General features: G+C 38.5%; 1 protein-coding gene across 4 annotated transcripts in view; it reads right to left on the reverse strand.

Annotated features, from left to right (window-relative positions):
* Window positions 1–1584: 1584 nt before the first annotated feature.
* The window catches only part of PAICS (phosphoribosylaminoimidazole carboxylase and phosphoribosylaminoimidazolesuccinocarboxamide synthase), a 53705-nt gene continuing 39232 nt past the window's right edge, over window positions 1585–16057 (reverse strand). For all 4 annotated transcript variants that reach the window (XM_004268253.3, XM_049709308.1, XM_049709309.1 and 1 more), the window contains 6 exons: window positions 15823–16002; window positions 15613–15726; window positions 14660–14743; window positions 13132–13312; window positions 11475–11633; window positions 1585–6490 (listed from right to left, as the gene is read on the reverse strand). In XM_004268253.3, the coding sequence (XP_004268301.3) occupies window positions 6324–6490; window positions 11475–11633; window positions 13132–13312; window positions 14660–14743; window positions 15613–15726; window positions 15823–16002 (885 nt within the window). In that variant the 3' untranslated portion in view covers window positions 1585–6323. The remainder of the gene's footprint in view (window positions 6491–11474; window positions 11634–13131; window positions 13313–14659; window positions 14744–15612; window positions 15727–15822; window positions 16003–16057) is intronic.

The raw sequence follows: 16057 nt of genomic DNA on the forward strand, positions 1-16057 counted from the left end.
TATGGCGTGGTAAAATACCAACTAGAAACCGTAGGGGGTCATCTGAAGGAGTGGGAGAGAAGGGGAGGGGGAGAGAGACGGCTTCTTGCTGCCTGGGAATACTTCATAGAGGAATTGGTATTTGAATGGGATCTTGAAAAACCTGGGGTTGGTTCTGGGTAAAGTTCAGAGAAGCGAATATGAGGAAAGGCAAAGAAGAAGAAAAGAATCTCCAAGTGCAAAGCACGTTTGGTGAAAACCCCCTGGCTACCCTTTGGGCTGCATTTCAGGAGCAGTTGGCAATAAGGCTGGAAGGGTGATGTGTTTTGGTGTGAGAATACCCAGGTTCAGACGCTCTAGATGTCTGACTTGTGAACGTGTTATCAGAGTCCCAGTTTTCCCGGCTGTAAAATAGGGATAATATATAATTGTTCTAGGGATAAACGATACTTCCTGCACCCTGTCATAGTAAGCACTCAAGTAACACAGAGACATAGGGGATTTAGAGTTTTTGTAAGACCTTAAATATCAAGATGTGCTTGTCCAAACCGAGTACCTACCGAGTATTCTTGATGAGAATGACAGGACATTTTATTGAACGCCTACTGCAGGCTCATTTCTGGTAACGATCCTACCAGTTCCTGCCTCTTCCCCCCTCCTCTCTTTCTCAGCAAAGTAGCTAATTCCTTTTCATCCTTCAATATTTCTGTATCCTTCTGGTTCCAGGTTAAAAGTTACCTCTTTGACTTTGCAGACTGTGCAAGGTTCCCCATTACACTCTCTTATGGAGCTCTCTACTTCTGAGCACTGCTCATCGTTTAAGGCCTGTCTCTCTCCAGATGTACTGTAATTTCCATGAGGCCAAGGACTATATTTGCCTTGCTCACTGTAGCATCCCTAGGATCTAGCACACTCCCTGGCATATAGTTGGTACTCAACTTTTTAACTGAGTGAGTGTTTGCTTCTTTCTCCCTTAATCTGTGAGTTCCTTGTGAGCAGAAACTATGTCCAGCTCATGGCTATATCCTATGGTGCCTGGCACATTTCATGTCTGGTTAATATGTACAAGGCAGAAACAGCAGTAATGATCCAGTGAGCTCTAGCTCAGGAGGTTATAATCTCTGTGAATTAGTAAAAATCATGAGAAGGGCTGTGGACTTCTACTAGCTGTGGAACTGTCATGTATTTCAAGCTAATTATGCTTGGATTTCAGAGGGTTTAAAGGAGTTCGGGAAGACATTTGGTATACGCAAAATTTTATTAGAATTTTTCTGAGGAAAGATTTTGTAGCTTCCATTTGATTCTCCAAAGGTGTTTATACTAACTCCCCTCTCCCCCTCCAAAAGCTAAGAACCACTGCCTTAGTAGTGCATTTCTCTCTTTTCAGAATATTGACTTTATGTAAGGATTCACAGTTTTGGTTTCTGTATCAGTCTGATCTCATATACTTGGTAGCTTCTAGAAATTTCCTCAGAATTCTTCTGCTGTGGATTCCTGTGTTTCTGTTTCTTCTGTCATTTTTAATGGGGTTTTGTGGCAAACAAGATATAAATGTATGGATTTAATTTGCCCCTTTTGAAACAGGAGTCTTCCAAACCAGAGTGATTTTTTTAAAAAATAAATTTATTTATTTTAGGCTGCATTGGGTCTTTGTTGCTGCGCACAGGCTTTCTCTAGTTGCAGCGAGTGGGGGCTGCTCTTTGTTGCGGTGCATGGGCTTCTCATTGCGGTGACTTTTCTTGTTGCGGAGCACGGGCTCTAGGCGCATGGGCTTCAGTAGTTGCGGCACGCCGGCTCAGCAGTTGTGGCTCACGGGCTTAGTTGCTCCGCAGCATGTGGGATTTTCCCGGACCAGAGATCGAACCCGTGTCCCCTGCATCGGCAGGTGGATTCTTAGCCAGTGCTCCACCAGGGAAGCCCCAGAGTGATGTTTTAAAGCATATACCTGATGTCACTCTTCTATCCTCCGGATGAAATCCAAACTACAAAGCCTAGCATGTAAGGTCCTTTATGATATTTTGTTACTGTCTACTCCCCTTGCATGTTATACTCCTCTAATATTTAGTTATGTATGGTTCCATGTTGCCATACCTATGGGAATTTGTACATATATTCATTACACAAATATTTATTGAGTGCCTTCTAAATGCCAATGTCAGGCATTATATCAGTACTAGTCGCTTGGGATACAATTAACAACAAAAAGACAACCTAGTGTACTCATGGAATGTATTTTCTAGTTGGGAGAGAGAGGCAATAAATAAATATATACCATGTTTGGTGGTAATAAATTCTACGAAGAAAAGTAAGGAAAGGTAAGAGGGATTGAGGACAGAGTGCAAGGAGTTACTGAAGCTCAAAGAGAAACGTGCCCAAGGAAATCTTTTCATTCCCATTCTACTGCTATTTTCACTGTACCACAGTGCTGGGTTAACAACCCCACCCCAAGTATTTGAGGTTGTGAGGAGTTAAATGCAAAAGGCACCATTAAAAGTAAGCGTTTCCACTGGCTTTCCAAGGACTGCTGGGCTGAAGATGGCAGGGAGAAATTGTGGATGTTCTATGGCCTGTCATGTTTTATTTAAGTCACATTATGCTGACTCTGCCCTTTTTTCCTGTTTTTAGAAATTAAATCAGCTGAAGGGAATATCAAATTCAAGGTAATTTTCATGGAATCAACTCTACTCATTCTATACAGTCAGCCAAATAGATTTTTACATAATGCATTCATGTGCTAGGATATACTTTACATATATTGACTCATTTAACTCTCAATCACCCTGAGGTTGGTAGTATTAGTCCCACTTTACACACAAGGAAATTGAGGCACAAAAAATTTAAGTAACTTGTTGAAGGTCACATCTTCTCTCAACTGGACTACAGTAGCTTCTTAACTAATCTCCTTGCTTCTCCTCTAATCCACACAACAGCCAGAGAATACTTTAAAACCTGTTGAATACATCATGTCAGCCCCTGCTCAAACTTACCAATGGTTTTTCCTGACACACTTCAGTGTGGTCTGTAGGCCCTAAGTTATCTAGCCTTTGCTTACATCAATATCTCCTTCCACTCTTACCCTTGCTCACAGAGCTCCAGCAATATTAGCATGTTTGCAGGTCCTCAAAAAGGCAAAGCTATTTTACTTTCTGTTCTTTTAGTCTGGGAAACTATTTCCCCATATCTTTGCATGGCTTCCTCTTTTACATCATTGCCCTGCTCTCCTTAAAAACCTTCCTCTTACCCCATCACTGTCCTCTCACCTTGGCTGTTCTTCATGTGCACTTAATACTTCCCTGAATCTATCTGATTTATCTTTTATGGTTTGTTATCCCCAATAAAATGTAAATTTTGTGAGGGCGAGGGCCTTGTCTCTGTTCAGTGTTGCTTTCCTAGGGCCTAGAATAAAATAAGGCAAAATGTGTATTTCACACATGGATGAATGAATAAAGCTTCACACAAGAGCTTATCCTTGCCTTTTATTTGGCTGCTTTGTTTTAAATTTCAGGAGGCATTAAAGCAATTCTAAGTGTGGCTTTAAGATATAAAGTTTAAGTACAGTGTTATTCGGACACAATTTTTCTTCCTCTATTTAACTATAAGCCCACAGAAAGTATAAACACCCAAAGATGGCAAACCAGGTAGGTTTGTGTAAATTACTTTTTATAACAGTTAAAATACTTTCAAACAAGTATTTACTCTAGCATTGATGAACTATACTACTGAGGGTTATATGTACTCTATTAAGAAACTAATAATGACCATTGATAAAGGTCAGTCCTATCTATGAGTCTCAATCAGTGTTTGAAATTTTTATGTACTGCACAGAAACAGGTGGAGCTTTTGCTCGGTAGGGACAGAAGAGTTGAAATAGCAGCCAATGACTATTCAGAGACTATGAAGCCCAAGTTCAAAGATGTTAAAATTAAATCTTTTTAATTGTTCTTGTGATCTAACTTTAGAAAATAAAGCAGTACATGATTTTTATAATTCCCCCATTTCTAACAGACAGCTAGGCATTAGCACATCAGAGCATAAGACAATGTAAGGGAAATAAACTGTAGAATTACATTTTCTCCTCTTTGGGAGCTTACAATCCAACAGAGAAAGTACTTGTAGCCACTGTAGCTGGAAGGTTTATCAGGGAAGGTTTCATGGAGAAAGCGAAGATGAAGCTCTAGTAACTTAACAAGTAGATTTTAATGACAAATGAGAACATTCTAAGAACTAAACGTACAGATATGCAACAGTCTGAAAAAGAGGAAAGCAAGTTCCCTTGATGGGTTACAACAGCAATTCTTAACCTACAGACTATGGATAGGCTTCAAGGAACCCAGGAACAAATGGAACCTGTTAGTAAACATACTGTGCAATTTTCTAGGGAGAGGGTCAACAGCATTCATATTTTCAAAGGAGTCTATGTTGCAAAAGAAATTTATTTAAGAGTTTTTGTTGTAAGTCCTTGGACAATCAACCTCAAAAAGGTTGGGTTAAGAAGGAAGACCTAGGGCTTCCCTGGTGGCGCAGTGGTTGAGAGTCCGCCTGCTGATGCAGGGGACACGGGTTCGTGCCCCGGTCCAGGAAGATCCCACATGCCGCGGAGCGGCTGGGCCCACGAGCCATGGCCGCTGAGCCTTCGCGTCCGGAGCCTGTGCTCCGCAACAGGAGAGGCCACAACAGTGAGAGGTCCGCGTACCACAAAAAAAAAAAGACCTAGATCAGGCTAATACAGAATTTGACCCTTGCTTGAGGTTTATGTACAGTGGATGGGTAAACAGGGTAAATTCAAGACCTGGTAATGAGTTAGAAATGAAAGGTCAGAGAAAAACATCAAGGATAAAATTAATTTGGGACAGTGAGTGCAGCCAGATACAGGCTTGGTGGAAGATGAGTTAAGTTTAGACCATTCAGACAGAAATGGACAGCTGAAAATACAAGTCTACAGACATTGTAAAGAATTAAAATTATCCTACCATTATTTGTAAACAATGAACTCAATAGTAGGAAACATCAATACTTAAGGGAAAGAGTAAAATATGAGGAATGATTAAGATTGAGGTTGGAACAACTTGGTGTATAGCCCAAGAAAGGAAGTTAGGTCAGTCATACCGCACAGAGATCAGGTGAAGGAAGTGATGAGATGCCAGCTTGCTAACAGTTGAGAGGGAAGTGAAAAAGCATAGACCGGGTAGGCCAGTGTCAAGATTTCATCTTGATTTGTCAAGATTTCATAGCAGAGATTCTTAACATTTTGAGGGGGGGGGGACACATCTTTTTGGTAAAAATTGATTGCCCCCTTCTCATAGAAGTGAACATATACATAAAATTTTACATGTAAGCTTAAGGGGTTCATAGACACCTGGATTAAAGTTTCATGATCTATAAAATCCTCAAGGCTGTGTAATGTAACACTGATATTTCCAAATATGGTTTATAGACTCATGATGAACTATCATACCTCTCAGTAACAACTGCTCCTTTAGAAGTGCATTTTGCTGGGTATACTAGACTTAATACTATTACAAGAAAGAAACTAGTTATGGGTATTAACTGGGAGATTCCAATTTTTGAAAATGATGGTAGTTTGGGGATTGTTAGTCTGGCTAAAATATGTTATCAGAATTAAAAGAATTTTATGACCTACAGAGCCAAGTAAGATTTACTAACTCATTTGCAATGGCAAAGGTGACTCTACTTCTTTTCCATGGGAAATTGCCCTGACACTTAACAGAGAAGTTCTCAGAAGTCTCTCCATGGTTTCCACAGTGCCCCTTCATCTTAATTCATGTCTTTCTTACCCCCAGAGTCAATCTCAGCTTTTCTTAAAAAAGGCAATATCAAACCCAAACATCATCTCTAGCTATAGCTAGAGATAAATACAACATCATTTTCTGACATACTGACTGCAAATAAAAAACCATGCCCTAGAGTTTTGTAAAGATCATAATGTGAAAGAGGACTATATTGCTCTTAACCACCCTAAGATACAACCATTTTAAGTTTCTAAAACTTATGGACTCAGATGTAGGAAGTAGTAACTTTAGAGCTCTATAATAGAACATTATTATCATTTAAGAAATATATTTAATTATACTGCCTACCTAACTGACCATATGTGGGTAAGAGATTAATTTTAAATGTATACTAATTTCACTACTTATAAAGAAATACTAATAAATATGTACATTTATTCTACTAATTCATGAATCTAGAGAGGCATTCATTCACTTTTAAATTTTGTTTTCTCTGATTGATTTAAAATCTTTTCATCTTGCTTGATTTCTTTTTTCTGCAGCTAAACTAGAAATTTATAGTTTTTCTCCTAAACAATGCAATGATGTTCTTTCTTATAAATTGCCCTCTCTGATTTTCTTGTCAGCCTGCTTCAAGGAAATCCAGGTGTTCAATACACTTGCTCGCAGTTTGGCCCAAATCAAATGGTTGTTTAATCCAAATATCTGAGCAGCAAACTGAGCTGATCCTTCTGGAGAAAGTATGGTTGAACAGCCAAGACCTATTCATAAAAGAAAAGACAGAAAATTGAGCTGTAAATTAATAATGAAAATACCACTTACCCAACTATTTTATACTCTCAGAAGCCCTGCTAGCCACAGACAATACAGCTACAATATTATCCTTGTCTGAAGTAAGATCTGTAGAAGGAGTTTCCATCTTTACTCTTTAGAGTGATAAAGTGATTATAAGATGATAAGTAATATTTATCAGCCAGGAACAGATATTTTATATACAACTATCACTCTTCTCACTGAATCTACTTGCAAAGAAATTTACCTTTTTTCAAAGTTCTTTTCACATACATTATCCCTTTAAATCCCTGGTGAAACGCAATAGAAATAAAACAAGGAATGAGGTAGAATCATCTGTTCTTAGACAAACCTGAGGTATGTTAATTATTTTGGTAATTTTCTAGTTATTCCTTTTGTTTTTGCACTTGAATTATCCTAACATTTTTAAGCAGTGGAAAAGTCAAATCCATAAAATAATTTTAAGAAATATTATAAATAAATTCAATAGTAATAAGATCTAAAAGACAGTAGACTAGAAAGTAACTTCCTCGGGGACCACAGGTTTGCTCAGGCAGTTTCTCGAGGTGGTACTATTATGTCTGTGTCATTAGAGTCAAGGACTAAATAGGTTATAGATCCAAAAGATCCAATTTCCCTAAATACTCTTGGAATTCATCAGGCTCTTTGATGCTCACTATCCCCAATAAGAACAGACTAAAATATAAATCACAAGATTTAATTTGTATTAATAAATCAATTTACACAGCTCTGCTACTTACTACATAACCAACATCAGCCAAATTAATTTTAGTGTCCTTATCTGTAACATGGGGATGATAACTAGTAGCTACCTTATGTGAGGATTCAGTGAGTTAATACAGATAAAGTGCTTGGAGCAGTGCCTGACACATAGTAAATACTCAATGAATGTCAACCATTAGTAGTAGTAGTAATAAACTAGGTAGAGCATTCCACTCTAACAACTGAAGTACCTGTGCCTACTGCCCATGACTCACTTTCTGATGTCAAGAAAACCTAATTAGCAAAAAATTAAGTTACCTGGTGAGCATGCCATAAGAGCAAGAGGAACGAAGTTTTCAGGATCTTACACAGGCCACTGTGAAAACACTCCTCAAAAGATTCTCCCCAATTCTAATGATCAGAATCTAAAAATATTCTAGGTTCTGTCTCTCCCTGGATATTACTAGGTAAAAACTGCCACATATTTGCTCAAAATTCCTTTTTCTAAGCTCCATGGATAATAATATCTATACTATTCCTCTGGCATAAATTTGGGTATAGTTTCATCTATAGTTACAGATTTTTAACTTGGGAAGTTGATATAATCAGATCAGTCTAGCTAAAGACAGATTAGTCACAAGATGTATGTATCTCTGAAACCTATAAAAACAACAGTAAAGGGAGTAAAGAAAATAAACATACACAAACAAAGAGATAACAGCAATAACATTTTGGCAAAGGGAGTACTAACTAACTTAGCAGACCAAGAAAATTTAATCCTAACTAGAAGCAGGGAAAGATGAGAAGCAGCCTGACATTACAGAACCCACTCAAAGGTTCAGGAACTGGTGACACCAGATACCTTTTAGGGGAGGAATCAGGTTGAAAATGGGGCTAAAAAGAAGAAGACTGAGTGAAAGTCAAGAAGAAGTAAGGCCATCAGATCCTCCTCCCCACTCTATGTACCTGAACAATGGCCCCTTCTGCACCATGGCAGAGTTTTAAATTCTTCTGGAGGCAAAACAGACTTTAGTCCAGACTTCTGTGCCAACCGGGCACAGGTGAAGTAAGGAATGCCACAGTGAAAACATGGGATTAAGTTTGCACATGTTAACAAACTCAGGCAGGAGACTGAGACTAAAAATGTTCTCTGGGTAATTCTGGCCAACACATGAGAAAAGATCAAAGACACTGATGTGAGGGGTTATTCAAAGAATGACCCTACAAGATCACTCACAGTGGAGGCCACTTTTGACAAGCCCTACCCACTTGCAGAGCTTCCAATTGGTTTTTTATGACACTTAAAAAAAAATTATATTTATTTATTTGGCTGTACCAGGTCTTAGTTACAGCACACAGGATCTTCATTGCAGGATGTGGGATCTTTTAGTTGCGGCATGCATGTGGGATCTAGTTCCCTGACCAGGGATGGAACCCGTGCCCCCTGCATTGGGAGCGTGAAGTCTTAGCCACTGGACCACCAGGGAACTCCCTCCAATTGGTTTTTACAGTGCCATTTTTAAACAAGAGAAAACAGCCAAGGCTTATTAGCAAACAGCTATGGAAAGGAACTAATATGAAAGGAACAATAATAAGCTCAGAGAGATAAAGGAGGTTATTGCAAAGATTAAACAAGAAAAGGATGTTTGGGGAGGTGGTAGGGGGAGACCAGAGAACAAAAAAGAGCTGTAAGAAATTCAAAATACCACATTCAAAATGAAAAGCTCAATAGATGGGTTGAAATGTGAAAGATGGGTTGAAATGTAAAGTTGAAGAGATCTTCCAGAAAGTATGGCAACAAGAATAAGAAAACAGGGACTTCCCTGGTGGTGCAGTGGGTAAGACTCCATGCTCCCAATGCAGGGGGCCCGGGTTCGATTCCTGGTTGGGGAACTAGATCCCACATGCATGCTGCAACTAAGAGTCCACATGTCACAATGAAGTTCCTGCGTGCTGCAACTATGAAGTCTGCATGCCACAACTAAGACCCAGCAGAGCCAAAAATAAAATAAATATTAAAAAAAGAAAGAATAAGAAAACAAAATAGAAATCAAGGCGGTGAAAAGTAAATCCAAAAATGAAAGAAGAAAGAAAATGGAGGCGGAAGGAAATTATTAAGTAATTCAAGAAAATTTCCCAGGACTAAAGAATCAAAGTTCCAGATTAAAAGAGCCCACTACAAGCCCAGGATGAAAACAGACTCACCAAGATGCATCTTCGTGAAATTTAAGAATAATGGATTGATAAAAGATCCAAGAAGTTTCCAGAAAGAAACAAAATTCATAAATGACCTAGAACCAGAATGGTGGAAGGGCCCTGGAGTTCTCAATAACTCTGGAAGCTAGAAGACAGTGGAGTAATAACCTCAAAATTCTGACAGGGCTTCCCTTCCTGCCTGCCAATGCTTCCCTTCCTGCCTGCCAATGCAGGGAACACAGGTTCGAGCCCTGGTCCAGGAAGATCCCACATGCCACGGAGCAACTAAGCTCATGCACCACAACTACTGAGCCTGCGCTCTAAAGCCTGCAAGCCACAACTACTGAGCCTGCCCACCACAACTACTGAAGCCCGCACGCCTACAGCCCAAGCTCCGCAACAAGAGAAGCCACCGCAATGAGAAGCCCGCACACTGCAACGAAGAGTAGTCCCTGCTCACTGCAACTAGAGAAAGCCTACAAGCAGCAACAAAGACCCAATGCAGCCAAAAATAAATAAAATAAATAAATTTAAAAAAGAAAAAATTCTGGCAGAAAATAGTTTTCAACCTCGAATTCTATTCCTAAATTATCAAATCAGACTGAGCTGCAATAAAAACGTTTTAGGTATACAAGGTCTCAAAAAGTTTATCTTCTGTACCCTTTCCTCAGAAAGTTCACTAGAATGCTCTCCAACAAAAAGTAAACCAAGAAGGTAAAGATATGGGACCTAGGAAACGGGAGATCCGAGACTAGAGAAAGGCAAAATGAATGTCCAGGATGCTGTAGAGAGAGATCCTAAGACGAGCAGTGCAGCAGGCCTAGAGAGAAGCCAGTCCATATGGGAACTTGTCAGAGGGCACACTTACTTAACACGTATCAAGAGCGGATTTACACTTACACGACTGTGAGAAAAATATGAGGTATATTAAGTGATAAGCAAATCGACTCTTACTGAAACAGTATTGACACTCAGGCCTTATAGATCAGATCATTATCTTGGACCATGATGAGCATACAACAATATTGTTATTTTATGAGATCCTGCTCAGCCAGCCAACTGATGAAACTTCCTTGGTTTTAATCATTCTAATACCTAAGTTTTAAATATTTTATTTCCTCTACAGAAGTAACAATCACATTTACAAAAAACAAAACAAAACAAACAACAAAATACCATGAATGATGTATTCTTGGGTGGGGGAAAAAACAAAACCCAAAACCAAATATGAACTTGATCTAACTACAGATTTTACCACCACTTTACAGAAAATGGGGGATGGAAGAGCATGTTAAACAACACCCAGGAATGTAATCAGCTAAGTCCAGAATGCGGAAAATTCTATAGGAGAAATGAAAGAGGAAGAAAAAAAAAGAAGATTAAAAGAGACTTTAGGGCTTCCCTGGTGGCGCAGTGGTTGGGAGTCCGCCTGCCGATGCAGGGGACATGGGTTCGTGCCCCGGTCTGGGAAGATCCCACATGCCGCGGAGCGGCTGGGCCCGTGAGCCATGGCCACTGAGCCTGCGCGTCCGGAGCCTGTGCTCCGCAACGGGAGAGGCCGCAGCAGTAAGAGGCCTGCGTACCACAAAAAAACCCCCCAAAAAACAAAAACAGAACAACTAAAAAAGAGACTTTAGAGATATATCAACTAAATGCAATATAAGGGCTATGTTGGATCTTAATTTGAATAAACTGTAAAAACAAATGAGACAACTGGAAAAATGAACACTAGTTGGAAATTAGATTTTAAGAAATTACCATTAATTTTCCTTAGGTGTGAATATGGTATCATTATGATTTTAAAACTAGAGTCTTTATCATTTAGAAAGACATATGTAAATATTGAAGTATAAAATGCCATAATTTCTCAGATCTGCTTTAAATAATCCAGCAGGAGAGGGCTATAGATGCAACAAGATGTTAATTTCTGAAGCTGGGTAATGGGTATGTGAGATTTCATAATGTTATTCTCTCTATTACAGTGCATAGTTGAAACTTTTTAATAAACTTTTTTTAAAAATTCAATTATCTTACCACTGGGTAATCGAAGAGAAGACCACACATCCTGAGCTCCCCAATCTGGAGTGAGGGGAGGACAGCTGATAACTGGATATGCTGTGTTACCAGACATCACTGGTCCTAAACCATTGCTTCTGCCTGCCACTGCCACAAATACAGTAGGAATGCCATCCCCTAGGCAAATTACAAGTTTATAATTAGGCTAAGCACTCAAGAGATTTAAAGATAGGTTAAAAAAAAAAAAAGGGCCCATGTGTAGTAACTCCTTGAGTTAACAGTAGTCTCCAGAAAAAGCACTATATTGACACTATTATTAAATATATATTCAAAATATGAGGTTCACTCTGCCACTTACTGTATATCAAGTAATGAAGTAGCAAGAAGAAGTTTGGCCATCTTTGAGATCTGTAGTATAAAGGAGGTATAACACCAGGGCGTGAGTGAGGGAATGGTTCAAAGGCCCCTTCCACTATTGCTACTTTGGCTCGCTGAAGCAAAGAATGACACCACCTGAAGCGGCATCTGTCCTGGTGTCTTTCAACCAACAGGGTATGGGAGATACAATTAATAGAGACTAGAGGTTTAGTGACACTTCTTTTTTTTTAATTTTTCTATTTTATCTTTTTTTATACAGCAGGTCCTTATTAGTCATGAATTTTATATACATCAGTGTATACATGTCAATCCCCATCGCCCAATTCATCACATCCCCACCCCCACCCCCGGCGGGTTTCCCCCCTTGGTGGCCATATGTTTGTTCTCTACATCCGTGTCTCGATTTCTGCCCTGCAAACCGGTTCATCTGTACCATTTTTCTAGGTTCCACATATATGTGTTTAGTGACACTTCTTGAAATAAGAGTTGAGGAACTGAATTCAATAATATAGTACCAAAATATTTAAGACCCTTCAATATATTTTTAAACATACCTCATAAATATTTTATTCTTTCATAAATTCATAAGTTATTCCTTTGTTTCCTACAACAGTGATTCCGAACTTAGAATCCAAAATTTTACATTTGAATTTTTCTGGAGAAAGAGATCTGGCTTTTATTAGCTTATCAAAGAGGTCTGAGACCTTCCCACCCACCCCCTGAAAAAAAAAACCCTCCAAAATTCAGTAAATATGCTCCTATAGCAACTACCTTCAGAAGGAATACTCAACCAATATTTTTTCCAGTTGAGAAACATTCCAATCTACAGGGCTCCATATTTTAGATGCTATCCCATCAAGACATTTCTTTTATATACTAAATTCTGAAACTATTCCTTAATTTCATGTTTGACTGCCTCCCAGGAAAGGCTGACCCTTAAAGATACTTGAGAGGATCTGCTGCTTCAACCCTAGGCCCTCCTTCTGTAATTGACGTGGGGCCTATCTTCTGTTGGAGCATATTAGAAACGATGCTTGAGGGGATTAGGTAAAGACTAATTCTAGTCTTCATTTTCCTCCCATGCTTGCATTTTCAGTTCTTTCTCCCTGGTCCATTCTTTTTTATAAGCTCCTAGAGCACCTTAAAACTTTTGGAGGTAAACATCATGAAAGCCTAGATATCACATTTTTTCCCTTGGAATGTGGTGAAACTATTTTTCAGCATTATTAGTCTAAATATAAAATTTGGGGCAAAATCAGGAGAACTTCCTGAAATGCTCCAGTTATTCTACATTTACCTTCATACTCAGCTTTAATCCTCAGAGTTTCATCTGGTCCTTTATGGGCAGATGTTACCCTAAGTTCACAGGGAATGCCAAAATTTCCACAAGCCTTCTTAATTTTTTCACAGTGACTAAGATCAGAGGTTGAGCCCATCAGTACTACAACCCTGCACTGACTTTCTGGTTTCAGAAGCAACTGGAAAAGAAAAACATGAATATGCAAAAGAAGGCAAAGACAAAAATGAATAAATATAGGAATGAGTACTGTAAGAACAGTCAGTTTACAGAGCTATAGCTTATAGTAAAATTACAACCTGCCACAATATTTCCTTTAATAGACCAAATTTAAGACAGACAAGCAGAACAAAATGATAGAGGATTTATTTTTCAAAATAACCTCTCTATATAAAGGAAAGTGGTCTTCATAACTAAGACCTAATGAGTAAGATTTTTAATCAGATAAATTGTTTACTATTGTAATAAAAAGCAAGGATAAATACTCAAACCTTTTAATTAATATTCAGGAAGCTACAATATAAAATATGTCATTGAAGATTTGTAGTACATTCTGTTCAATGGGGGTTTTAAGGTATAATCAGCCATAATAGAAGTCATACTATAAATCTTTTTAAGTTAGTTGCTTGGAATTCAAAATGCATGTTCCTATGGAAATGATGTTCTAAAAAGTAGTTACTACCCTTGGATAACCATAAACCCCATTCAATTTCCATGGAATTATACTAATAATAATAATACCATAAATTTTAGAGTGACATTTTAATGTCACATGGAGTTCCAATTCTAAACTCTTGCTAGTGGAACTCTGAGTAGCAGTGGAGAGGTGGGTAGGAAATGTAAGGCTTCTCTTATAGGGGGCAGGGAGGAAAGGATTCCAGGTTTCCCCAACAGGATTTGGGAGATGAGGACTGGCCAGTTTCATAGCAGGGAGTTCCAGTATGCCAGTGAGGATAGTTCAGCTGGTACATTTTTTTTTTTTTTTAACATCTTTATTGGGGTATAATTGCTTTACAATGGTGTGTTAGTTTCTGCTTTATAACAAAGTGAATCAGTTATACATATACATATGTTCCCATATCTCTTCCCTCTTGCGTCTCCCTCCCTCCCACCCTCCCTATCCCACCCCTCCAGGCTGTCACAAAGCACCAAGCCAATATCCCTGTGCCATGCGGCTGCTTCCAACTAGCTATCTACCTTACTACGTTTGTTAGTGTGTATATGTCCATGACTCTCTCTCGCCCTGTCCCAGCTCACCCTTCCCCCTCCCCATAACCTCAAGTCCGTTCTCTAGGAGGTCTGCGTCTTTATTCCTGCCTTACCCCTAGGTTCTTCATGACATTTTTTTTTTCTTAAATTCCATATATATGTGTTCAGTTGGTACATTTTTTAAAGGTGCTCCTTTCTTTAAAGTCACTGGAAAAAAGAAAAGCACTGCACCCTCTCATTTTTTTTTTTTTTTCTTTTTGAAGCAAGATTTTCTTGGAGAAAAACATACAATACAACTGATTTATTACAAAAGGTTTACCTCTACTCTTTCTGCAACCCACTCAAAATTTTTCTTTACCATCTGCAGCCCTTCAGGAGTTACTTCCTTGAGGTCACGATACGACTAGAAAATAAGATAGAAAGTTTAGAATACAACTACTAGATGTGCATGAACTCCCCCTACTCCTTCCCCCAAAAAACACCCAGCAACTAGATCTAGTAAGCAAAGATGACTGATGTGAGCCACCATTATAGAGACTCACTACCTCTCACCCAATTCCCAGACCTAAGTCAGTTCAAAGAGCCAGAATTTTCTGATAGAAAAGAAGACAGGGTAAAGTATTCCATTAGTAATATTCTTCCTATCTGAAATTATTTGGTTTCTGAGTTTTGGGTACAGATTATGAAGAGTTTGCATAGCAAAGGATATATCTGAAAATGTATGTGAGTCAACAAATTGATTTCCTGAATTAGACTAGAGAAACTTCAGATAGTGATGTATACTTGTATTTTCATTTGAGTTACTACACCAGCAACTACAATTAGCTGCCCTGACAATTCTTACGTATTAAGTATAGAGAGGGTCTTGCCCTAATTTTGTTTTTCACAGGAAAGAGCAGATATGGAGCCTGATAAGATCTGCAAGACCCGAGTTCCAGATCTGCCACTAACTCTTGTAACTGTGAAGATATCTATCATCTTAGAGCCTTAGGTTTCAATTAGCCAAACAAGGATAATACTTACTCTGTGTGAGAGTCTATTAAAATAACAAATGAGAAATCTGCTTCATAAATGTAAAGTATCACTCCTATCTTTTTTCCATGATATATGAAACATAAGAGATATTTATCTTTAAAAATAAATAGCAATCAACAACTCAGGTTCATATCATAAGTAACAATAACTGACTTTTCTTTTCCTCCCATCTTCCCTTTCTCTTCTATCCCAGCCTGATCTTGCAAAGGATTAAAGAAAACCTGAAGCATTACCTACCTGTTTGTCTTTTTGTTGGCTTCGATCTCCTGATGGCCAGAGTCTCCAGGAATCATTATCAATAACATCAGCAAGAACAATTTCTTTGGTGGTTACATCAACACCAAATTCAATCTAGAAATAGCACATCACCAAAGAGTTTTTCAAAATTACTACTAAAGACATTTCTCGGTTATAACCTTTACTTTCAAAACTCCATTTCATTTGTACCTTCATATCAACCAGTGTACAGTTCTGGGGCAACCAGGATTTCTCCAGTATTTCAAAAATAGCCTGTGTAGCATGACTTATGATATCCACTTCAGTTTGGCCTATAACAAGTCCAGCAAAGCAAAAATTTGCAGCAATTAGCTGTTCCTCAGACCACTGCGGATCATTATTAGCATCATCCTGAGAAAAAAGTACAGAAGTACAATTAAATACAAAAATTTTGAACTTTTTCAGA

Source organism: Orcinus orca, chromosome 4 (assembly GCF_937001465.1).
Source record: "Orcinus orca chromosome 4, mOrcOrc1.1, whole genome shotgun sequence".
NCBI lineage: Eukaryota > Metazoa > Chordata > Mammalia > Artiodactyla > Delphinidae > Orcinus > Orcinus orca.